The sequence below is a fragment of the Epinephelus moara genome, chromosome 14 (assembly GCF_006386435.1).
Source record: "Epinephelus moara isolate mb chromosome 14, YSFRI_EMoa_1.0, whole genome shotgun sequence".
NCBI classification, from domain to species: Eukaryota; Metazoa; Chordata; class Actinopteri; order Perciformes; family Serranidae; genus Epinephelus; species Epinephelus moara.
The window spans coordinates 12,425,929-12,450,556 of record NC_065519.1 but is presented as its reverse complement, the minus strand read 5'-3'; the positions used below and the strand labels follow the sequence as shown (position 1 = coordinate 12,450,556).

Here is a 24,628-nt window from a genome sequence, read left to right as displayed (position 1 = left end):
ATCGCTACAGTGGATGAGGCAGTGCAGATGAGGTGGTGGGAACTAACTTTCAGTGATCAGACAGACAGGGAGAGAGAAGGGGGGGATTCAACATGACACGAAAAGCTGGTGAGACAGCTCTCCTCAGATCGTGCTCATTTGTTGATAGACACGAGATAGTGATTGTATAATGTTTCCCCCCACAGCACGGAGGTGAGAAGTGGCCAGAAAGCAGACAATGTGCGTGTCAGTGCGAGTGTGTGTGTGTGTGTGTGGGATCGGAATATGACCTTGGCTTCTGTACAGAGTCTGGTTGTTCCAAAGAATTCGGTAGGGCGTACAGGGAGCTGAGAGGAGTTACCCTAAAAACCCAAGGTGACTCATTTATTTTTCTGGAAAGTCAGTCGCACACATGGACACATTTTAAATGTCTGGTGTGAGAGAGCTGTTGCTCATCCGTTATTGACACACCATGTTCAACTGTTTACTAAGTGATTAAATGCATACAGGAACATGGCTCAAAAGGACAGCAGGAACAGGGACTCCTCTGTGTAGTATATAGTAGAAAAGCAGGAGTAGAAACATTAGAAAAAGCATGAAAGTAGCGTGCCACTGTTGTTGGAAAAGCTCCTAATTTTAGTTATTTTAACCCCTTAAATTCCTCCTCCAGACACATTTTACAGTATGTAAAAATGCTTGTCCTCCTGTGGACATCACGTTTTGGGTTTCCTGCACCTTATACTTCATTCTACTTAACTTAGACCTGTTGTCCTCGTTTGTGGACACTTATATGCTCAGTGTACAGCTGATCCCAACACAAAAGTGGACAAGGTCCAAAACCTGATCAATTTCTGTAGTTAAAACTTAAAGGCGCTGTATGTAAGAATGTGGCCAAAACGGTTACTTGCACTCAAATTCAAAATACTGCCACGAGTCGTGTCAGCGGAGGAGGAGCCGGCTGCTAATGCTATGTACCGGGACACTGCTAACGCTGCTTGCCGTGCTGCTGTAGCTCAGTCGCAACTGTAACTGATGCTGAGACCAGGGGTCGCGTTAACCAGATATTCTTGGTCATTGACCGTTTTTTACAACAATGACCGGAAAATCTGAAGGCTGTCGGTCATTTTGACTGGTTGCAATTACCACCCCTGCCCACTTGGCGGCAGAGTGCACAGTCAGTGGTTTAAGTGGCTGCCGTTTTCACGCTGCAGAGAAAAAGTCATTCATCTGCTTCATGTAGTGTTGTTGACATAACGCCCTGGACACACCGGAGTTTTCAGTCAGCGCCCATGTTAACCTATCTAACTGTCCACACAGGCCGCTGAGCAGAGCGGAGCGCCCGTGGAAGCAGCGCTTCAGTTCGGCGTCTGGTCTACTTTTCACGGGAGCTGCGAGCGCGGACACAGAAAAGACGAGAGAATCCGGCCAATTTTCAAAATAAAATAACAACAGCACGCACTGAGGAACGTGAGGAGAAAATACCGTGTTTATAATTTAAAATAACACGACAGTGCATAACCGAACACATTTTTCAATACCATAATCACTTCATTACAAGTTTAATTTTGTGTCACCGAGCCTACAGGCATAACTACATAACGCCCTGGACACAACGGACGCGTTAGTGACGCGTTAGTGCCATCCATGGCGAAGCCTAATGGCACGGGTGTGTGGATGTCTGTTCATCTTTTCGTTCATGTCCTTATTAATGCACACTTTATAACTTGCTTGTTGGATTTATTAAAAACGAACGAATGAAAACTAAATGTCTGTGATTATCTTTATTATCATTTAAAAATGACCGGTAAAAATAGATTATGACTGGATTTTTATGGCCCTGTCGGTCAAAATGACCGGTGACGAAAAAGTCTAGCGCAGCGTCTGGCTGAGACTCTACTGACTGTGTGACTGGTAGACGGCGGTGGGTGGCGCAGCAAGCCAAAACACAAATTCAAAACATAAACATGATTTGCGGACTGTAAAAATGTTTTTTAAATGCGAATATTCTGGCTGTACTATTGTTGTCCGTGAGATTAGTATGTTATATGAACATTATTCCTTAGTCTCTGTGACATATTAGGATGATTTTACGACAATTTGCTTTAGATTTCTTACATATAGCTCCTTTAATTACTTGTGCTAAATAACGTCTGTAGTTTGATTTTGCGTACAAATTTTACCAATGTTAGCAATAGCAACAAGCCAACATGCTGTTAATTAGGAAGTACTTGTTTAAGGACGTTAGGACTAAATTATCGTCTTGTTTGAGGACATTGGGACTTTGCACAACAATGTTCAGCTATTGAAATAATTGAAACAGTTTTTTTATTTATTACACACTTGTGACTATTACAAATAAACCCATCGTCCCCATATGATGACATCTTTTCTTCCCCAACAACTACTCACCGCAGGGGATTTTTTTTCGCTGCAATACCGCGAGTGGCCACTTGGAAAAATTGGCTTCAAAGAGCCTGCTTTGTAGCTGCTCCCAATCTGTTTTCTGCAGCCATGACGGTTCCATCTCGTTGTCAGTCCAAGCAAAGAAATCTGATCCTACTTTTTTTCCATTTCCATAGTATTTTCTGTAACTAATCAAGCAACCACAGCGTAGGCAATCCACTTCCTGTTTATACCAGCAGGCACGTGCTCAGTGTATGTAACTGGTCATGTGATAAGCGTTTTCAGGCGTGTTATTATTATTTCTGAAGTGAAGCTTAGACGCTCTTGTGTGCGGTGATCGCTTTTGTTTTAAAACACTTTTTTTTAAGTCACTGCACTCAAGATTTTTAGTGCAGATGTGGCCTCAGAGAAAACATTGAGATTTAGCCAGACGTGTTTGAGCCTTAGTTAGACGCAGAATCAGATGAGGAGTCTGTTGTGCACCAAAGTCAACGACTCACAATGATAAATGTAGTTAGCATCTTTCACTTGTGTTGTATGTTTCCTTTGTAGGCTAACTGGCAGAAGCTGACACAGCGTTAATGCTTGTGAAACATACAATAATACCTGCTCAGAAGGAAGCGCCAAGTTCTGGTCCACATTCAAAAACCGCACACACCACCATGTTTTCTGTCAAAACTTTCACTCTGCTAATGCTAACTCTGCTCTGCACAGTAAGTTTCAGGGTTTTTTGCTGGTGTTGTGTTGCACTCTGTTCCCCTGTCAAATGTGTTTCATGTATTTCACAGTGATTGGCTTTTGTTTTGGTGACATACCTGATCTAATGTGCCCGGCGTCCATTTGAATCTCAGATTTTAGGGAAGTGCACAGACATCGCCCCCTTCAGTAGAGGAATGTGATCACTTCTCTCCAGTGATAAACTCAAGGTCAGACATTTTAGGGGACATAAACCGAGGAAAAACACATTTTTGTGGAGGAGTGGAAAGGGGACTCAAAGTTCTCAGTCCACCTCATGACCCCAGGAAGTGTGAAAATCTGTTTCCCTCGTTCCTGAAAAGTTTTTATCCAGCAGCTCTGATATATTTCTACTGAAATATATCCCTCTGTTTTATGAGTTACTATACACATAAAGCCCAGTATAGCACTAGAAGGCACTTGCTCTGAAACACAACCGCAGTGGAATCTGCGTTTACTGCGCCAACAGATTCTGAGAAATTGAGGGTTTCCTTTTCTTTGACAGCACTGATATACATGGTACAGTATGTGTAAACAGTTACACGGCAGACATTTGGTATAGTGTCTTCGTCTTGGAGGGATTTTAGCTGGACAAGTTTAAAATAGGTCACTCCTGGCTGTCCTGAGGGATCCCCTCTTGCACTGTCAGGTCTCAGACTGGTGTTGCTTGGCACTGAAGGGGTTCTGGCCCAATCCAGCATAGCTGTGAGGAAGGGCAGTCTCAGCGCTTCCTGGCAGGAGGATGTTGTATTGGCAATTTATACTCTTAACTATTTATACTCACTATTAATTACCGAAAACTATAAATGCTAATTCACCAAGGGTGTACCAAAGACTTGCTTTATGTGTAAGAATTTAACCACAGCTCCATTTTATTTTGCACCTGTGTGCCAAAAGCATCAGGAAAGAAACCCAAATTCTTCTCATGGCTATAGTCTTTTGGCAGGTGTCAATCAAGAGTAGACCTAAAATGATTAGATAGTTAATAGATTAGTAAAATAACAGAAAAAAATGCCTGGTCCCTGGTGTCCAGCTTATTAGATATGATGATTTATATAACTGTAAACTGAATATCTTAAGGTACTGGACTGCAGAGATCATACGATTGTGGATGAAACCAATTACTTGATGGACCGAACAAAAAATGAGCAACCTTTTTTTTTTTTTTGCCAAAACAAGCAATGTGAAAAGATCACATTGCACTACAAAAAATTGTGATGGAATTTTTTTGACATCACATTTTGAGCTCACTGCACCTTAAACTTTATTCTGCCTAACTCAGACCTGTTGTCCTCATTGGACGACGCATTTATGGGCCATCTAGTGGTAGCTAAACTGCACTACACTATTCCATGTAAAAACAAGATGGCAGCCATCTCTGCCAAGTCAATGTGCACCTGATCCCAACACTTACACTTACTACAATTTTATGATTGAAACTAGCTTATTTATGCTCAATAAGATTTGTAGTTTGATATGGCAAAAAAAATTAACAGTTTTATGAAATACTTACTCGTGCACAATGGGACTTTGTTATCATCCCGTTTGTGGACAATTGGACTCTATTATTATCTAGTTTGAGGACATTAGGGCTTATTATTGTATTATTGCAGCATTTTAAGGCGTGACAGACTGTTACTACAGACAAAAAGCACATTCCTAGCTTGGATTATGGAGCAAGGAAAGTTCATAGAGAATGAACAAATCACAAGACTTTTAGAAATGTCACATTATTTGCAATTTCTGCTTTTACACAACAGTGTTCAGCCATTGAAATAAACAGTGTTATACTTGATTACACAATTGTGATTATTACAAATAAACCCAATGTCCCCATATAAGGACATTTTTTCCCAAATGACTAGGACAAATTAAAAATGCATATCAAACAAAAGCTCAGGTCTCAGGAGGATAATAGGCCGAACAATTAAACAGTTATTCAATAAACTAATTATCAAATTAATCATAATGGAAAACATCATTTGTTGTAGCCTTATTGTAGGTTGTTATAAGCATTTTAAATTATTTTATGACAGTTTTTTAACTAATTGCATTATTGAATATTTAAGTTTATAATCAAGAGTGACTGTTCTTACACTCATGGATTTTAAAGATTTAAATGCTGTAGTAAAAGGGAATGCCTCTTTTAAGTTTCCAAGCAAGCCCGGCGGAATTACTGTATGTCAACAGATACAACAACAGGTGCTTTGCCCGCTGATTCATCACTCCATCCTGAATTACCTCTATGAAAACATTTCAGCTTACTTGTCCAGCTCCCTCGCGGTGAAGCACTGACCTTAGCTTCCTCTCTGCGCTTAAATGATATGAATCCGACTCACTTTGAGTCGTAACTTCCCGCTGGCTAACTTTAGGACTGAGGAGGGCTCAGATCCTGCAAAACACTACACACAGATATGCAGCATAGCCTCACCCCCTCCCCATCCCCATCCCCGTCCCCACCCCCCTCACCCCCACCCTAATGCTCAGGACAGCCGGTGTGCAATGTGTGTGTGTGTGTATGTGTGTGTGTGTTGCCAGAGCCCGGCATGGCTCATGTTTCTCAGTGCAGTTTGTCAGAGCCCAGCTTGGAACGGCAGGCACCAGCGAGACTGCACCAAATACATACATCCTGAGCTGACAGGGGGACCTCAGAGGTGTTCAACCCCAGGGACAAGCTGCTGTTCGGGGCTGTGATCAGGCATAAAACAGCCCAGTACCATGGTTCTGCCTCCCGGCCTGCACAGCAGCACGGGAGTCTTAAGGAACATCTCTTTACACAGATACACTGCTGGATTACTGCTTTACAGGACACCACTTTGGGAGCCTGTACATGCAAGTGGAGCCTGGAGGAGAGAAATTTTGTGAGCGTGAGTGATTGTCAAAGGGCGTTTTGCCTGAAATCACACACATGCTCTCCTGAGGTGTTTGGTTACTGGATATCTAAGCTGTTAAGTGGACTTCTTTACTACAGTCCACTCCTCTCAGCGGTTGTTTTGTTGCCAGGCAAGCTGGTCAGTCTGTAGTCGCCGTGTCAGTAGCCGCACCGGTGGCCGTGTCTGGTGGGGGGTTACGTCTCTCGGCCCCCACCATGATGATCAAGGAGACGTCGTTACGCCGGGACCCTGACTTGAGGGGGGAGCTGGCCTTTCTGGCCAGGGGGTGTGACTTTGTCCTCCCCTCACGCTTCAAGAAGAGACTCAAGTCCTTCCAGCAGCAACAGGTCAGTCGGTGCTGTAGGCAGGATGCACGGGGTGCGAATTTGGACGTGTGCGCAAAATGCACACTCATGAGAAATATCTTATACACACAAAAATATACTCAAATCTCTAAATTTATCATTTCTTTCATTGTCTCTCTCTTTTACACATACGTGTTCACAGATGTTGTATTATACACACACACATATACAGTAGATTCATCTTGTTGCTTTCATACACACAGAGTGACATGCCAGGGACGACAAACTATTCTGAGGCAGATAGCAGCAGGGTATTAATAGGGCAGGAGGTGCAGGAATAGAGTGATAGAATGAACTCTGTGAAGGAGAGTGGGAGGGGGAGGACCGCTACAGCTGTCCTGCTCAGTACACACAGTATGGAGGACCCCGAGGAGACACACACCAAACACACCAGGGAGCTCCAACACACTGAGTAGTTTTGATTAAGCGTTTTTAATTAAATTCTAGTTTCAGGTCGTTCCTTATCGCCTTGTGTAATTGTAACTCTCCACGTCACCATTCATGGTCTTGTATTGGACATCTCATCTTGTCATTGCTGGCAGTGTAAATTGTTTTGTGAATTAGATAACGGAGGATGTTGATAATAGAATAATTCTGTTCAGAGGTCTTCCTGACCTCTGGGTATGGGTGCAGTTTTCCTGTCTCTGCTCCATGAAGTGAGTTTTGTCTTGGGTATCAGATTTGGTATTTTGGAGGACTTCAATTTTAAACCACTTCTCCCCAGTCCAAGACTAATAATACAATTTTTCATGCGTGCATTACTGCATATTACCCAGAAGGCCCTTTTTTGTAACCATAGTGTTGTCCAAAGCTTAAATGGTTTCATTAAACCATTATAAATACAGCAGAAGTGTTGCCGTGAGCATTATTTATTTTTGCTCTATTAGCTAGCTCCAGAGATTAGGATAAATTGAGCCCAGCATCGTGCTCACTGCCACAGTCTTTTGCCACCTGGAGCTCTTCGTGCCAGCCATTTAAATAAGTCTTAAGTGCTAAGACTATAAAAAAAGTCTCTCATTGTTTATACATATTTTTATGACTCACTGGGAGTTTCCACTAAATCCCTCACCATGGGTATTTATCCTCCTAAAGTGAGGTTGTGTCTCGTCTTCAGCTCTAAAAAAAGAGGGTTTAATTTTTGTACTTAGTCGCATCCCATAAAAATGAATATGGATTTAGGAAAAGAATGTTATACATTTGGATCTGGTCAGAATCATGTAGTAATATAACTGTAATGCAATGCAAGAGTGTAGCTCTGATCTGAATAATAATAGCCACAGTCAAGCTTTCATTGATACCATACCTGTGGTGTTTCAGTCAGATGGAATTAAAAACGTATTTAATCTAAATTGCAGCAGACAACAGATTAACAGTCCAGTGTGAAAGGTTTAGGGGATATATTGGCAGAAATGGAATATATTATATGAATTTTTCTTTAGGGTATTATCACCTGAAAATAAGAATCCTCATGTTTTTGTTACCTTAGAATGAGCCGTTTATATCTATAGTGGAGCAGGTCCTTGTCTAAGGAGACTGCCATGTTGCCGAACAGCAACCTAATAACACTGATTTTTTTTTTAATTTATTTTTTTATTAAAGCGTTAATTGCAAGCAGACAACCAATTACCAGTAAAAAAAAGAATACAGTATAATTATACTTGCAGATACAAAAAGTATGACCTAGAACCATCTTTCCTCATTATTCTTTTTTAAACAGTATGTACCCGTTTTTTTTTTAAATTATTTTACATTGTGAAAAAGGGATGCGTAACAAAGGTATATGTTATCAAATTGGGATACATTCCAGTACATTATTTTTAGGTTGGTTGGGAGACCAGGTAGTGTTGTCACGGTACCAAAATTGGGACCCACGGTACGATACCAGTGAAAGTATCACGGTTCTGAGTAGTATCACGATATCACAACAAAAATGAGGCAGATGTGCCTTTTGTCATTTATAAAAGATAAATCACTTTTCTATAATACATCAATGATATTTCAATGGAATAAATTACTTATTGACTTATTCATACTTCAAAAACAGCATCAATAAGTGATGAATATAGTGGGGATCAAAATAAAATAAATAAATGAAATAAAAATCAACCAGTCACCCTCCTCCCCTGACAAGTTAAGAACAGTCCCTTAAGTGCGGTGAGGTTTGTGGAAATGTGAATGGCTCGTTTCTCCTCTGACATGTCACATACCTGTGTGCCGCCACGGCTCGGCTGTTCAGGTACTTCTGGGCAGTCATGACACCAACGAAGAGGAAATTATTGGACCTGGAGCCGGACTTCTCAGTCACTGGTAAGCTGCGTTATCTTGCAGTGGCCATAGCGCTCCGCCATATTCCTGTCTGTGACCCCCGTTCAACCCACAACCGGCAGGATTCGCCTTTCGTTTCTGCTGCTGGTTGAAATCTGTACTCGCACAGCGTGCTCCTGAATGATTTCTTTTGCTTGCACAAAACTATTTCTAGTCGCAAATGCGAGTAAAATGCTCGCAGCATAGAGCTCTGTGGAAAACAAATCACTGTAGCATACATAAACAAATCTAGCCTTCAAGTAAAAAGAAATAAATAATAAATTTCACTGCTTAAAGATACTCAATAGCTCAGCTAATACCTGAAATGTCACTGGAAAACAAACCACTGCAGCAGCGTATTGAGTGCCAGGTGGCCAGCGCGCGCCGTTATTGGACGGCACATGGACACTCACCCTCTTGAGATTGGACTTCGAACTTATCCCACACTAGTGGTACCGTGAGGTACCGTAGTACTACGGTACTCCAACATTATGGTATCACATGTACCGTGGTGTTTAAGTACCGCGGTCTACCGGCTAGATAGCAGCCAATGTCTTGCGATAGCTTTCTTCAAATAATACTGATTTTTAATGTGAAACCACTTTATTCAGTGTTTTTAACCACCTCTGCCAATGTTTGGATCTTAAGTTATCAGAGGAAAAAAGGTGACCACACATTACGATACGATACGATACGATACGATACGATACGATACGATACGATACTGTACTTTATTGTCCCCATGGGGAAATTTGTCTTGGACTCAGGAGCTGCACAAGTATTACTGCCTTACAATAATAGTCCAGAAGAAATGAAAAGCATACATCATGACGAAAACATAAAAACACCTACTACGCATACTATACATAACAGTATTGCACATCAGCCACTCATGTATTGCACATAACACCAGCACACAACAGAGCGCCATAAGCAAAACACAACACTACCCCTAAACCGTCAAGTGACACTATTTAAAATCTGAATTGAGGTTGGCACAAATGAATTTTAAAAACGATTCAGTTTAGATTTGAGCATCCTGGATCATCTGCTTGAAGGTAAAGGCTCATACTCAGCGTTGAGAATGTGGGAAAGAGTCAGACAGTATTCTCTGAGCTTGTCTGAGAACATACTGCTCATACAGTGTCTGGAGGGATTGGTGTTCCTTCTTCCCCATGACCTTCATGGCGGTCTGAAACAGATGAGCGAGTTTGGATTTTAACTCCACAGTCAGCATTAGCAGGTGCTGGGCTAGCAGCCCGACCACGACGAGCCAAACAGCATTGAAGAACCACTGATTTGTAACGTGAAACCGCTTTATTCAGTGTTTTTACTGGTTTCAATCATCTGGTACGGTTGTTTTGGAGAGGAGGAGACCTCTGTGGATAATTTGTAATCTCCCAAACAATGAACACTGAAGGAATTCTAACCAGGAGCTCATCTACAATCCTTATCCTTAAGTGCCACTAAATCCTACACACTGCTCCTTTCAAAAGAGCTGCACACGAGATGTAAAATGACCACCAGAGGTAATCGCCCAACCCTGCTCGTCCATTCCCATTCATGATCTCCCTTCTCTCTTTTCAGGTCCAATCCAAACCAGAGAAGAAACCAGGCACACCTCCACCAGCCCCTGCCTTGGCCACAGCCACTCCCACCCCCGCTCCACGCTCTCCCAGCCCTCCACCAGCTCCGGTGATAGTCACCCCTCCTCCCCCTGCCATCAACATTCCCAGGTTCTACTACCCCCGTGGGCTCCCTGCCATGGGCCCGGCCACCAACCACGACGCAGCCATCGCTGCCATCGAGGCGGCGTTCGCTGAGTTTGAGGAGGAGAAGGCTGACATATATGAAATGGGCAAGATTGCAAAGGTCAGCTGTTTATCAACGGACAATATATTGTTCAGAATTTTAGAAACACCCTTTACTGTTGTTTTTTTTAAATAATCTTAATGAACTTGCTTTTAGGTATGATAAAAGCATATAAGGTAAAAAGATGAACTTGCAGTGATGTGAGATGAACATCAGTGTTTTCATGTTTGAACTTGAAGTAACCACATTGATTCTTCCATGGAAAGAGTTTCTTTTCTTCAGAAATCTTTGGCCTCCAGTGCTGTTTTTTTTATATTTGCTTTCCGTGCAATGTGATCGCTGACTCTGAGGAACACACACTGTGGTGGAGAACAGAACACAGTTGTTCAGTTGTGTTGTCTGTCTCTCTGTTCAGGCATGCGGGTGTCCACTTTACTGGAAGGCCCCCATGTTCTACTCAGCTGGCGGTGAGAGGACAGGCTTTGTCTCTGTTCACTCTTTCGTTGCAACCTGGAGGAAGTAAGACGGACCTCATGTTCATCTAAGTCTCAGAAATATGATATCATAACTCTCATCTGGTCATATTAAAATGACATTATACAAACCTTTCCTACAGGTTGTTGCACAGTTGCCACGATGATGCATCAAGGTTTATCTCCCTGCTAGCCAAACCCAGCTGTAACTACCTGGAGCAGGAAGACTTCATCCCTCTACTGCAGGTACATGTCTCATCAAGATCCATCAGTCTGATGAGCACAGCATTTCAAATCTCAGCCCTTTCGTCTGTATTTACCACAAATTCTTTTTCTTCCTGTTTGTGTTTTGATCAGGACATAGTGGATACACATCCTGGACTCACATTTCTGAAGGATGCACCTGAATTCCATTCCCGCTACATCACAACGGTAAATGAAAAATGATAATGGCTGTCCTCTCTATGTTTTTTTATGATAGGGTATCTTAGGGTGCTTTCACACCTGCCCTGTTTGGTTCGGTTCAGTCTAACTCAAGTTTGTTTGCCCCCCTAAGTGGAGCTTGTTTGGGCAGGTGTGAACACAGCAATCACACTCAGGTGCGCACCAAAACAACTGGACCAAGACCTTCTTGAAGAGGTGGTCTCGGGCCGGTTACAACTGAATTCTGATGCAGTTCGTTTGTGGTGAGAACGTGTTCCGACCTGGATCTGAACCAACTGCAGTCACATGACACATTGTTTGGGTTAAACATGAGCATGTTACAGTCCTGGAGGATTATTAATGTGCACCTCCTCCTGTACTGCCTTAATATGCACATTCAGCACATCCAATGCATCAAAACATTGTTTTCTAGTTGGAGCCGCGCCTCGTTTTCAAACTGTATGGTTTGACTAAAATGAACAATGACAGCAATATAGTCCACGATGAGCAGCACTAAAATCAACCTGCGTAGTTGTCCCTCCATTGTGACATTAGAAAGTGTCACATTTATCTTGCAAGTGTACTCTTCTTCAACGTTTTGTTTACTTCCTGGATTTTTCCCACATGGAAATTCTGACCAATCAAGAGCAGCTTGCTCATGCAAGGTATTTGATCTGGTCCGCTTGTAAATGCTGCCATTAAACCACAAACCAACTCAAGGCAAAATAGTTCCTGATTCGGACCAAAGCAAGAGAACTTAATGTAACAGTAAGATCACTATCATTGAGTCATTAGCTTTTATTAGTCTGCTGGGATGGTTATAGCTACAGCTTCTTGTCCATTATCCAAGTATAATTAAGAAAAATGTACATTATTATATAAAAGTAAATTAGCAACCGAAGCTAAACATGAGATGGTGTTACACATTAGTAATGTTCTCTAGGGCTGTCTTGAATGCCATTTCTCAGTTGCCATTCTTCCGTGATAATTACCTGTGAATATTCAAAGCTTCGATGTGACACAACAGGATCCAGGGCTCTGGGGCTTGGGGAGGTGAAGTAGTAATTAAGCATATTTATGTATGCTAATCAACCACCCAAATCCAAACTGACTTTGGTAGAACTTAGCGCTGCTGCGTGTGTGATGGAGAGAGTGATAGAGAGGGGGAAGAGAAGGTGGACTATTGCACGCAGTGTTTCTCTTTGTTATAAATAACTTGAATGCTGTGGATCAGGCCCAGTCTCTAGATGTAGTTTCCAGCCGTAGATAACTATCTACGATTCCTCTCACCTGTTCATTTTCTTGGTCAAACAGCCAATTTAAGTGCTTGAAGCGAGGGTCAGTGATTGCGCTAAGGATACTGGCCTCGTACCTGTCTGACACTGGCCACTTCCTTTCAGTTTCCTCTGTTTTTACTGGTGAAAAAACAAAACAAAAAAAACAAACATTCAAGTACTGATTTAAACGTTGATTATCAACCTTCAAAACATTTGCTTCAGCCCTAATGTTGTCCTAGTGGTCACACTTGATGTATCGAAGGTCACAGTTACACACAATGAAGAAAAGCACATTTTACAACATTGAAAGGATGAAACATTGAATTGAAAAAATACAAAAAATGTATAAATACTAGTGATTTCATTACAAAATCAAGTAGGAGTTAAAAAGAGATATAAAATATCTTAAAATTGTAATGCTGTGACAGTGGTGGAAAGTAACCAAATACAGTCTTTTGAGTTTATTTTTGATGTACATGTATATTATGTACATGTATCTTATGGTTATTATCTCCATTTTCTGCAACTTTATACTTCTGTCCTTTATACTTTATATTAAAATAAGACCCACCTTGACAAGCTACTTTAATGAAATGTAATCCACTAATGAAATACAATAATATAACTCCCAAAGTGGTCATCAGTAACTAGTTTTACTGTTGATACCTTAAGTATGTTTTTGCTGATAATACACCTGTATTTTTATTCAAGTAAATTTTGCTATTTTTAAAAATAAGAACATTTCACTTAAGAATTTAAATACTTCTCCCACCACTGCACCGTGTGAAGCATCAGTATTGAATATCAGTGACTTCCCAGAATTTACTCCTCCTACATTGTCAGCAAAACTGCCTCTGTGCACATCTAGTAACTTAAGCAGCACACTGTGTGTGTGTGTGTGTGTGAGTGAGTGTGTGTGTGTGGATCGGGACAGCTGCACCACGTGCTTTGGAAGTTGAGTGTTTGCTGCGTAGAGGTGTGGGGATGTAGAGAAATCCGTGCTTGAACGCGTCAGGGGACGTCACGGAAACACTGCTGCCCCCCCCCACAACCGGCTGCAGAGGAGGCCCCGACCCTCCACATGCCCATATTAAGACCTTCCTTCAGTTTAGGCCAGCTGACCCGCTACTGTATGAGACATTAGTAGCCCTGGGAGGTCCATGTACCAGGAAATGGGTGCTAATCCGCTCTTTACTAAGCCTAAGTGTTGTGTTTCAGGGACAGGGAGCACGGACCCCCTTGTTTCCATTGTATGCTAAAGACCTGTCCTACTCTGATTATTGATGAGGACAGAAATACAAGTTGTGGATGAATTGACGGTAGGTCAGCCTCATGGAAAGATGAGGAATATGTTAATAAGTGCAGATGACAGGGCTTGGAAAGATCCCATGTGAGTTTCATGCTATTTTCATAGAGTGAAAGCAGAGTCCAGGCAGGCTGACAGCTCCCATCATGGTGTCAGACCTCTCCTTCTGGATCCTTTTTTAAGACTGACGATAGCCAAACTTGCAGATACGCAAGCATTACAACACCTCTGGCATCTCTCAACTACTCAAATGGTCTATGTTTATTCAATTGTTTTAACTTATTTAGATGATGTGTTCATGTACAGTGTGCTTTTATCCTGTGTTTTGTGTCCCTCTGCTGCTTAACCAATTACCTTTAGGGACAGAGAAAGTGACTGACTGAAAACCGTAACGGTAACTTGCTGTACAAAATTCCATGGACCACCATCCAAATAAATAAGAAAGTATCAGAGCATGATAAAAAAGGAGAAAAAATAAAATTGGCGTTAAATATGTTTTGCACTGTTAGCTTTTAATGATGTGATGACTTTCTATTGTGCCTGAAGCCCATCCCTTTTACTTGGGAAATATTCTTTTGGCTTCCCAACTTTTCTTTGTGTTTATGTGTCTCTGGAGCACTGATGGTTATAGCGCCTCATTTGACAGGATTTCACCACATTCAACACACTGTGCTCTCAGCTCAGCATCACTGCCTGCCAGTAATCTACTTTGGCCAATCTGCACAGTTTCTCTCAAACATTAACAACTCCAAAGTCCGTCCATCACCTCAGAATGTCATCCTGGACAGTACATTGTCCTTTTAGGTTTGCATACTTTCACTATGAACTATCAGTCGTCTTCAACCGTCACTGACACCTCAGAGCGCTGCTATCCTCGTTCATTCTTTGGTTATGTCTCGTATTGATTAATGCATTTCTATCCTCTTTGGTCTCCCTCTCAAGTGTCCTCATAAACTCCAGTTGCTCCAGAATTCAGCCGCCCGTATCATTACTAGAACCCCTTCCAAAGATCATATCACTCCTGTTCTCCAGCAGCTTCACTGGCTTCCTGTTAGATATGACATTGATCTCCAGATTCTGCTTCTCACCTTCAAGGCCCTTCATAATCAGGCCCCTTCCCACCTGTCTGAACTCTTTCATATCTACACACACACCCTTGTACTCTTAGATCCTCTTCTGCAAGCCAGCTCACATCACCATCTGCCCGCTTGACTACCATGGGTTCTAGAGCCTTCAGGTGTCTGCCCCCAGCCTCTGGAACTCTGTACCCCATGACATGCACAAGAGTGAATCCCTTTCCACTCTGACCAGACTCTCTACTCGTGGGGACAGAGCCTTCTCAGTAGCGGCCCCAAAGCTGTGGAACAGCCTACCTTTCCAGGTTAGAGCTGCACAGTCTGTTGAGCACTTTAAAACATTACTGAAAACCCATCTTTTCTCCTTGGCGTTCAGTGCCTGCTAGGCAAGAATCCTTGGCTTTTACTCTTTTTACTCTTTTATTTCCTTTTTTANTTGTGTATGATTATTTTATATTTCAATAACTGTACAGCACTTTGGTCAACTGAGGTTGTTTTTAAATGTGCTTTATAAATAAAGCTTGACTTGACTTGGATTGATTGGTTGATTGATTGATTGATTGATTGATTTGATTGATTTCGGTCATTAAAAAGCAACAGAAAAAAATATATCTGCAACAAAGCACTCTCAAATCCCGTCTGAAAACACATCTTTTCAAGCTGGCATATTCGGTCTGATTTAATGGTGACACCCATATTAAGACTTGAACTGATGTTTCCCACATCTCTGCTTCATTTAAAAAAACAAATGATTTTGTATTACTGAGGTAAAGCTAATGTTAGCTAGTTTTGTTTTGTTTTGTTTTTTGATTATTTTTTAGGGATTTTATTGCCTTTATCATAGAGCAGGTAGAGAGTGACAGGAAAGGGGGATGAGAGAGCAGAGATAACATAAAAGGTCACGGGTTGGAATCAAACTCAGGCTGCTTCCAAGGACTCAGCCTACAGGGGGCGCACACTCTACGAAGTGAACTACAGGTCGCACCGAACGTTAGCAAGCTAACAGTGGCAAACCATCTTTTTCTCTATCTGATGGTGGCGTGATTGGCGTGGTGACATTCAAACATTACTGGTCATTGAGATTATAAATTTAAATTCAACGTTTTTTTATTTCTGTGAATTTTTTTTGTACATGTGGATATAAAAATAACTAGCGTTGTAAATTTACTTTGTTAATTTGTAAATTATTAATGCCTCTGTGGCCCACGAGATCAGAGGTTCCCAACTGTTGGTGCACGGTCCAAAAGTGGGTCCAGATACAATCCAAATGGACTGCAAACGACTCACAAACGTGTCAAGTTTGTAAAAAACACACTTTATTTTTAAGTCCAGTGAATTTCTGGCATAGAGCTTTTATTTTGAAGTGCCGTTTCCTGCTGTAGAGTGAGTGACGCTGAATATATTAAACTGTGTGGACCTTGAACTAATGACTAAGAAGAAATCTGGACCCTGTGGCTGGACCAGTTGGGAACCACCTTACTAGATGGCGCTCTGAGGCCCAACAGTGTCTATAATAATCATTTTCTTGCTCTCACTGTAATTGTGCTGAGTCTGACTTTTGATTCTTGATTCACTCTATTAATCAGCAACATTTTGACGCTATGTTATCTCAGGTGATCCAGCGGATATTCTACGTGGTGAACCGTTCGTGGACGGGTCGTATGACCATGATGGAGCTGCGCAGGAGCAACTTCCTACAGACCCTGGCCCTGCTCGAGGAGGAGGACGACATCAACCAGATCACTGACTACTTCTCCTATGAGCACTTCTATGTCATCTACTGCAAGTTCTGGGAGCTGGACACCGACCACGACCTCTACATTGACCCCAAAGACCTGGCCAGATACAACGACCATGGTAGGAACAACTCACAGAGCTAAGAGTGACATGCATCTCATTACAGACACATGGGGGTTATTCTACAGTAATTAAAAGTCTATCAAGATGGAATTCAGGCCTTAAGGGAAAATAAATACTGTTTTAAAATCAAAAACATCAGCGTTTATCCTTAGATAGCTGTATGCTGTACAGATTTCAAAGCCCTGTGAGGCATATTGTGATTTATAATATAAATAAATAGAGGTTGCACTTGTTTTTTTGTTCACATTGATTTAATAATATAGGTTGAGTGCCAGTAAAGAATCAGAAACAGACTGTCTTTGGATTTGGCACATTCATTGGCTCATTTTCCATTTGTTGGGCCCCCACTAGCTAGTTCTGCAAACAACAGCTGTTTGTCCGAGGCTCAACACTTCCATGCTGTCTGATGTGAAAAGCATTACACTGTAAACTGCGTTATATGACCACTTGGCCGGATTTTAATTCACTTACTCAGTACTTACGCAAGTGACTGCACTGTATGCGCAATCGTTTACAACAGTGACCACTTGTTTCTATGTCTTTGAACAAAATCACATTTGCTTACTTTTCTCATTCTCTCCTCTGACAGCGTCCTCAAACAGAATCATTGAAAGGCTGTTTTCGGGGGCCGTAACTCGGTAAGTGGAGACACACGCATAAACAAACACAGAGGAGTTGATTAGTTTACCATAATGGTGGTATTAAATGTGAATAGCTCTGTCTCTCTGGTGTCCAGGGGTAATGCTGTGCAGAGGGAAGGCAGGATGAGCTACGCTGAGTTCGTCTGGTTCCTCATATCGGAAGAAGACAAGAAAAATCCCACCAGGTAATATAATCACTTGGTCCTGTGTGACTGAGAAGCTGTTTTTTGCATTTTTCTCTCTTTGCATGTGTCTAATAAAAATGGCAAAATATGTGCAAATGTCACTTTATCTTCCACCATTTATAAGTGTTTGTGGTGTGTTGGTTCTCTCTCCAGTATAGAGTACTGGTTCCGCTGCATGGATTTGGATGGCGATGGCGTCCTGTCCATGTTTGAGTTGGAGTACTTCTATGAAGAACAGTGTGAGAGGATGGAAAGGATGGGCATCGAACCTCTGCCCTTCCAGGATTTGCTCTGCCAGATGCTCGATCTGGTCAAACCTGAGAGTGCAGGTGAGTGCCAGCAGAAGCTCATGTCATCTTTTATTTCTCTTTATTGCAAAGTGAACCCTGCCACAGTCATTTGTTTCTTTGCTATCTCAACTACACACATGCCATTGTTTGTGCCTGTTTTTTTCCCCAGGTAAGATAACACTTGGTGATTTGAAGCGCTGCCGGATGGCCCACATATTCTTCGACACCTTCTTCAACCTGGAGAAATACCTGGACCACGAACAGAGAGACCCATTTGCTGTGCAAAAGGTGTGAATTTGCATCTCTTGTGTAACAATGAGCCATATGGCAGGAGCTGTCAGTTTGATGGGGGAGTAATGGGTGTTGAATCTTTGTTGCAACAGAGAAAAGGAAAAACAAATCTATGAAAATAACAAAAGACGACGTGCAAGTGTGAAGCAGCACACAGTTATAGAGAGGATGATTGAAAATGTGTCTGACTATGGATGTAATATATTTTTCTTGTTGACTTTTGCCATATTAGTGCAGTGTCTGGGCTTCAAATATCTTTTTTTTAATGGAAGAAAAACTTATTACTAGAAAAGATGGGCTACTGGGTTTTGATCATAGACAGTAGAGAAATAATGGACTTAGCCACCGCAACATCAACCATTGGTTTTAGGACACCTGTTTTAAAGTTTGGCATTTTGGCCATTGCCATCTTGTTTTTCCTCCACACTTCCAGGTGCCATGTATTTGCATAGTTCTTAGTCTACTTCTCTTTTTGTGCCTCATTTTATCTAGTTAAAATGTATGAAATTCTCTCTCCTCTGTAAAATACTGATGTTTGATGTGCATGTGTTGTTCCAGGACATCGATAGTGACGGTCCAGAGCCATCTGATTGGGATAAATACGCCTCTGAGGAGTATGAGATACTGGTGGCGGAGGAGACTGCAAATGAACAGCTACACGAGGGGTACGACACACACACACACACTCATGCTTACATACAGCATATGCCTGTGTTCGTCTTTTTCATAGGCTGAGTTGTTGGCAAATTTTCAAGAAGAAACCCTTGAAGTAACTGAGGAGTAGCTTGATTGTCCAGACAATAAATTTATATAGCTACAGGCTTCAGTTCTGGGGTTCAGGCCAACATGGACCATTAAAAGTTGGAAGCAGTTAAGGATCAAGACCTTTGACAGTTTTCAACACCTGCAATGAAGATAACAAATAGTTTTTATTAAGATCGGACATACGCTCATTCATTTATGACCAAATCTGTGCAAGGCCCTTCTTTGGCAATGCTGTCACCCCTATTGGTCAGACGTATAAACATTCTGGGAACATGCTTTTACAGCTTAATTAAAATATTCTGAGTTTGGTGATGTTTGGATAAACATTCATTGAGTAAGGGCCAGATTTTGCGCTTGGTCTGTGCACCTCGCCGTGCTGTATATTAGGTATGATCACGGAACAGGGGAACAGAACGGTCTCGCCTTTAAGCTGCCACGAGAGGTAGTGACAGTGCCACAATGGTGTCTGTATAAACAGCACAGCTAGCAGGAGAGTTGTGAAATTTTAATGACCTGTTGTGCATGCGATCCACCAGAGGAGATTTGAAAAGAAGCTGTTTGCAGTTAGCGGCTAACTCAAAGAAGAAGAACAGTGGCTGTAAATATCTACACATTGGGAAAACAGTGAGATTTGGGAGCTCCTTACCCTCTGAGCAGAGGATGAGAGCAGCTGTCATTTAACAGGGACAGTAAATGATTGTCATTGCCACGTTAATGCCATTGTTATTGTTCATAAAGCGATGTGTATGTTTTATGTCACACTAGAGGCCAACACTGTTGTGTTACATGTCATGCCCCCTTTGATTCTGCGATGCCAGTGTGAAGTATGTACTCACACACTGTAGCAGAATGATGCCACCATTGTTTGGTGCTGTAAAAATATAAAGGCAGCATAAAGAAGGGACTTCATAGCAGCCCCATAACGCAATCTCTATGTAAAAAGGTCTAGTAAGATTTATACAGCTTTTGATAAGCTTGGACCAGTAATGATCAACAAAAACTTTGGAACAAATCAAATCCACATTTTAGGAGAAGATGTCAAAAATGTGTTTTTCATCAAATTCAAAATGGTAAGAAAATCTGGTTGGGTGGCATTTCCGTGTTCTTGAGGCAAACTGTTTCAAGTTTTGAGTAAATCAGCTTGACAGCATAGGAGTTTTGACTTTCCAAAGTTGACCTGTAAATGTAGCACCCCATCCAACAGATGGGAGTCATACTACTTGGGAAGCGTTTGCACACAATGTCTAATCATTAATGAAAATATCATGTGTTTTTGTTGGACCATTTCACAAGAATTTGCACAGGCATTTGTAAAGAAAAAGATACCTTTTAACCTTCTACTATGCGTGTTGTGTCCCCAGGTCCTTTGATGATGACTATGAATCAGAGGAGCTTCAAGTCCCTGGAGAGATTGGGAATAAAATGGAAAAACTGGTCATATCAGACCTGACGGCATAAACTCCTTCCCTGGAATTCCTGGGTCTTTCTCTCTGGAAAACAAACAGGAACAAAGTGATAGAAAGTCCTTTTGGATCAAAACAAACACATGGACGTGAAGACAGAGAAAAACGGTTTTGGCATCTGTTTCTCGATGACTCTGCGGTCTCCTCAGAATGGACTGATCTATTTTTTTGTGTGTGTGTGTGACCGTAAACCAGTACTGTTCTGTGTCTGGTGCAATAATGCATCTGTATTCATACAGAAAACAGTTTCACTGCCTCCAGCTCTTCGCTCCATCCTGGAGAACAAAGCCGACGTTGGGGGGGGGAAGTGTAAGATAAACTCTAAAAGGAATCAAGACAAAAAAATGTCGCTGTAAAATAATGTAATTGTGAATTCTCTACAGACAATCCTGCCAGAAGACAATCATGTGAAGGTAGACAGACAGGTAGACTGTCAGTTACACAAATAGACTCGTAGTTGGAGAGACAGGGAGACAGAAACAGATAATTATAGTGATAGGCACTGCCGCTGAAAACCCACAGTCATCTGCTCAATAGTGATACATACAGACAGACACTGCCGTCACAAACCTGCTGCCTGTGCAGCTTGTCACTGTGTTCCTTGTAAAGGAAGTCTTTAAACCTCCAATCCCTTCAGGGAGGAATCATGTAACAGTTTGGGTGACTGTAACAGCACCCCTCTGTGGCCAGTCTGTGCTACTGCATGTCATTACTGTCATGCATGATGCATAAAGGCTGGCAAAACCTTTCCAAGAGGGAGTTCAGTTCACTGCACAGCCTGAGCTGCTCTATTATTAGTGCAGCATTATCAGCAGCGCTCCACCTCTGGACTCCCTTTGCAGTCAGTTTTAAACCTTGGAATAAAGTCTCTGACTACACAGACTGAAAGTTACCACTTTGTTGTGTTAATTCTCAGTGAGGTCACAGCGAGACATATGCACATTAAATGATGCATTTAGACGAACATATCAAACTCTCTGGTAGAGTTGCCGCACATTTCCACCTGTAACATTTGTAATAACGCAATAGATAACGCATAAGAACTGTGAGTTGTTCCTGTCAGTCTAATGCAGTTACCCAGCACATCCTACTGTATGTTTTCTCACGTCCTTGTTGATTGTGTACAGTACTACCTGGTGAAAACTTTGACCTGTTTTTGAAATTTATGCCAAAAATTGTCATTCTTCTGCTTAGACATCTCATCGTCATGCACCATTTTGTTTATAAAACTTTATCCATTTTCCCTGTAACACACATACAGTACCAAACAAAACACTTACGACGCCTCTTAAAGGGTCAGTCCACCCAGAATTTGCTAAAAACATGTATAAACTCACTTCTAGTAGTATCTATCCTGCAGATAGTTTTGGTTCTTTTTGCAGACATTTTATGAAATCTGTCTGTGGAATTTTATTTCTTGCTCTTATGACACTGACATTAACTACAGTAACGGGCACATGTGTCACCGTAATTTTTCCAAGCTTACAGGAACTATGTGTATGATTTAGTGACATCTAGTGGTGAGGACTGAGCATTGCAATCAGCTGAAACTTCTCCCGTGTGCCTTGCGTTAACTCGAGGTTAGGATTCCTTCAGTGTTCATTATTCAGGGGGTTTTATTGGGAGCCGAATTATCCACAAAGGTCTCTTCCTCTCCAAAACAAACAGACCTGATGATTTAAACCATTTAAAACACTGAATAAAGCAGTTTCAACTCACAAATCAGTGTTTCTGCAACACAGTTCAGCTCATTGCAGCAGGGCTACTAGTCCACCTCCTGCACTTTTTCTCTATGATAACTTAAGATCCAGACAATCAGGAGGTTTCTAGCTTGAGCCGAATTATCCGCAGAGGTCTCTTTCACCCCAGAACAAATGGACGCGGTGATTTAACCAGTAAAAACTATGAATAAAGCAGTTTCAACTCACAAACCAGTGTTTCTGCAACACTGTTCAGCTCATTGAGAGGAGCTGTTAGCCGATCTCCTGCACCTTTTTTCTCTGATAACTTAATATGTGCTCGCCTTTTCTCTCTGCTAATGAAAGATCCAGACGTTCAGGAGGTTTCTAGCTTGAGCCGAATTATCCGCAGAGGTCTCTTCCTCTCCAGAACAAACAAACTTGATGATTTAAACCAGTTAAAACACTGTATAAAGCAGTTTGAACACACAAATTAGTGTTTCTGCATCAGCATTCAGCTTGCTGAGCACAGCTGCTAGGCCACCTCCTGCACCTTTTTTCTCTGATAACTCAAGATCCAGATGTTCAGGAGGTTTCTACCTTGAGCCGAATTATCCGCAGAGGTCTCTTCCTCCCCAGAACAAACAGACGCGGTGATTTAAATCAGTAAAAACATTGAATAAAGCAGTGTCATGTTAAAAATCTGTGTTTTTCCAATGCTGTTCGGCTCGTTGCGGAGGGGCTGCTAACTACAGTGCCCGACGCAAAATCGTGAAGGGCCCTATCTAGAGCCAGTGCTTGATTTGTCTGTTCTGGGCTAGAGTTCGAGTGTTGCAACATGGCGGACTCCCTGGACAAAGACCTGCTCCCTATTTAGATATAAATGGCTCATTCCAAAGTAACGACAACATGAGGAGTCCTATTTCTCCCTTTAATCCTACACACTGGACCTTGAATCTCCAACATACTTTCTTTTACCTTTTATTGAATTTAATTGAAATCTCAGAGACGGATATATTAGGACCTTGGCAAATACAATCCAAACTATTTGCACAGATAGATACACTAAATAGGAGTTTGCCTTTTAATTAAAACAAGCTGACCCTTTAACTCCATGACTTACTGTGCTGCACTCACAGGGACAGGTGCATGTGTGTACACTGCCCTTACTGTTGTAGCTAGGAGCGTGTGTTTGCTTAGAAATCACTAATAGAGGGGTGTGTTTTAGGAGCGTGTGATGTGTATACGTCGTAGCTGTTGCCATGGCGACGGTGTTCCTGGGGTCAGTGTGTGTGTGCGCGCTTGTATAACTCTTTAATTAGGAACGGGACAGCTTTTGTCCTCGATGGCTTCAAATTCACTGGCGTATACCTCCTTTACTGACACTTAACTGTACACAGACACACACAGATACACACATACACACTATAGTTGCTATTGAAAGGGAAAAAAAAGAGCTAGTGGATGCTGGAAGGCCTTAAGGACCTTGAGTTTCCCCTTTCTGCTCTATAGCCATTGTAAATGTGCCTGACTGTGTATTAAACTCTATTATTATAATAATAACTAATGATAAGCCATTATAGATATAACGGCTCAGATTTTTGATGTATTTTGATGGTTTGTATTGCTGTGCCACTGTGTGGCTCGGGATAGGGGGGTAAATTATGTTAGACGTGTGTATGCTTGTGTGTTTGATGCACGGTGGATCAGCAGAAGAGGAGGAATCCTCCGGAGGACTGGTCTGACAATCACAAAAGTATGAGATGCATCTCGGTGTGGAGACTTCTGATGCTTCACCGCTGTGGTCACACACACTCACACACACTCCCAAGGAGACCCGCTCATCCAGACAGTATTTAAGAAGAACTGTTGAGAGCAATGGGGCGTCTCCGTTTGTGTCCTGGTACTCACACGTGCAGCATCAGGCGAGGAGAGAAGCCATGCAAGACTTTTACTTTGAAATTACACCTCTACTTTGAGAGGTAGAGAGAAGACTTTTACTATGTGTTCAGATCCTGATGGCGATTGTATTGGCATGGTTTTCTTTCTGTCAGTCACTTTTCTTTCTGTCTTTTCTTGGCTTTTCTTTACTTAACTTTTCTCCTTTACTTTTCTTCTCTTTTCTTTGCCCTGTCCTCTGTTATTTGTTGCTTTTGTCTGAAGTTTAAAAGTTTAAATAAAGATGTTTCAAGAATACTCCTTCTCCTTGATTCTTTACAATTACCCACACACACCTTCCTCCTATCCCCTCAAACACACAAACATCTCTCTCTCACACACTCACGTTCGTCATCACTCCCTCCGTTTGTACACTCACTGTGGTTAGTGCGTGTGTTTGTCAGCACTGGTGCTCATTAGAGTGTACTTTACAGCCTTTTGAACTGCTGAGTGTCCTGTCTGGGGTTCTCACCTTTTCACACAATGGATA

General features: G+C 41.9%; 1 protein-coding gene across 4 annotated transcripts in view; it reads left to right on the top strand.

The window, feature by feature from the left end:
- The window catches only part of ppp2r3a (protein phosphatase 2, regulatory subunit B'', alpha), a 97,819-nt gene extending 73,423 nt beyond the window's left edge, over nt 1-24,396 (top strand). For 2 of the 4 annotated variants that reach the window (XM_050061447.1, XM_050061448.1), the window contains exons 3-13: nt 10,247-10,531; nt 10,887-10,990; nt 11,088-11,190; nt 11,302-11,376; nt 16,640-16,883; nt 17,476-17,524; nt 17,602-17,712; nt 17,866-18,041; nt 18,172-18,290; nt 18,852-18,958; nt 20,420-24,396. In XM_050061447.1, the coding sequence (XP_049917404.1) occupies nt 10,247-10,531; nt 10,887-10,990; nt 11,088-11,190; nt 11,302-11,376; nt 16,640-16,883; nt 17,476-17,524; nt 17,602-17,712; nt 17,866-18,041; nt 18,172-18,290; nt 18,852-18,958; nt 20,420-20,516 (1,470 nt within the window). In that variant the 3' untranslated portion in view covers nt 20,517-24,396. Of the gene's footprint in view, nt 1-5,682; nt 6,338-10,246; nt 10,532-10,886; nt 10,991-11,087; nt 11,191-11,301; nt 11,377-16,639; nt 16,884-17,475; nt 17,525-17,601; nt 17,713-17,865; nt 18,042-18,171; nt 18,291-18,851; nt 18,959-20,419 lie in introns of those variants that run through there. The other 2 variants (XM_050061450.1, XM_050061449.1) reach the window with 2 other exon arrangements.
- The last annotated feature ends 232 nt before the right edge of the window (nt 24,397-24,628 follow it).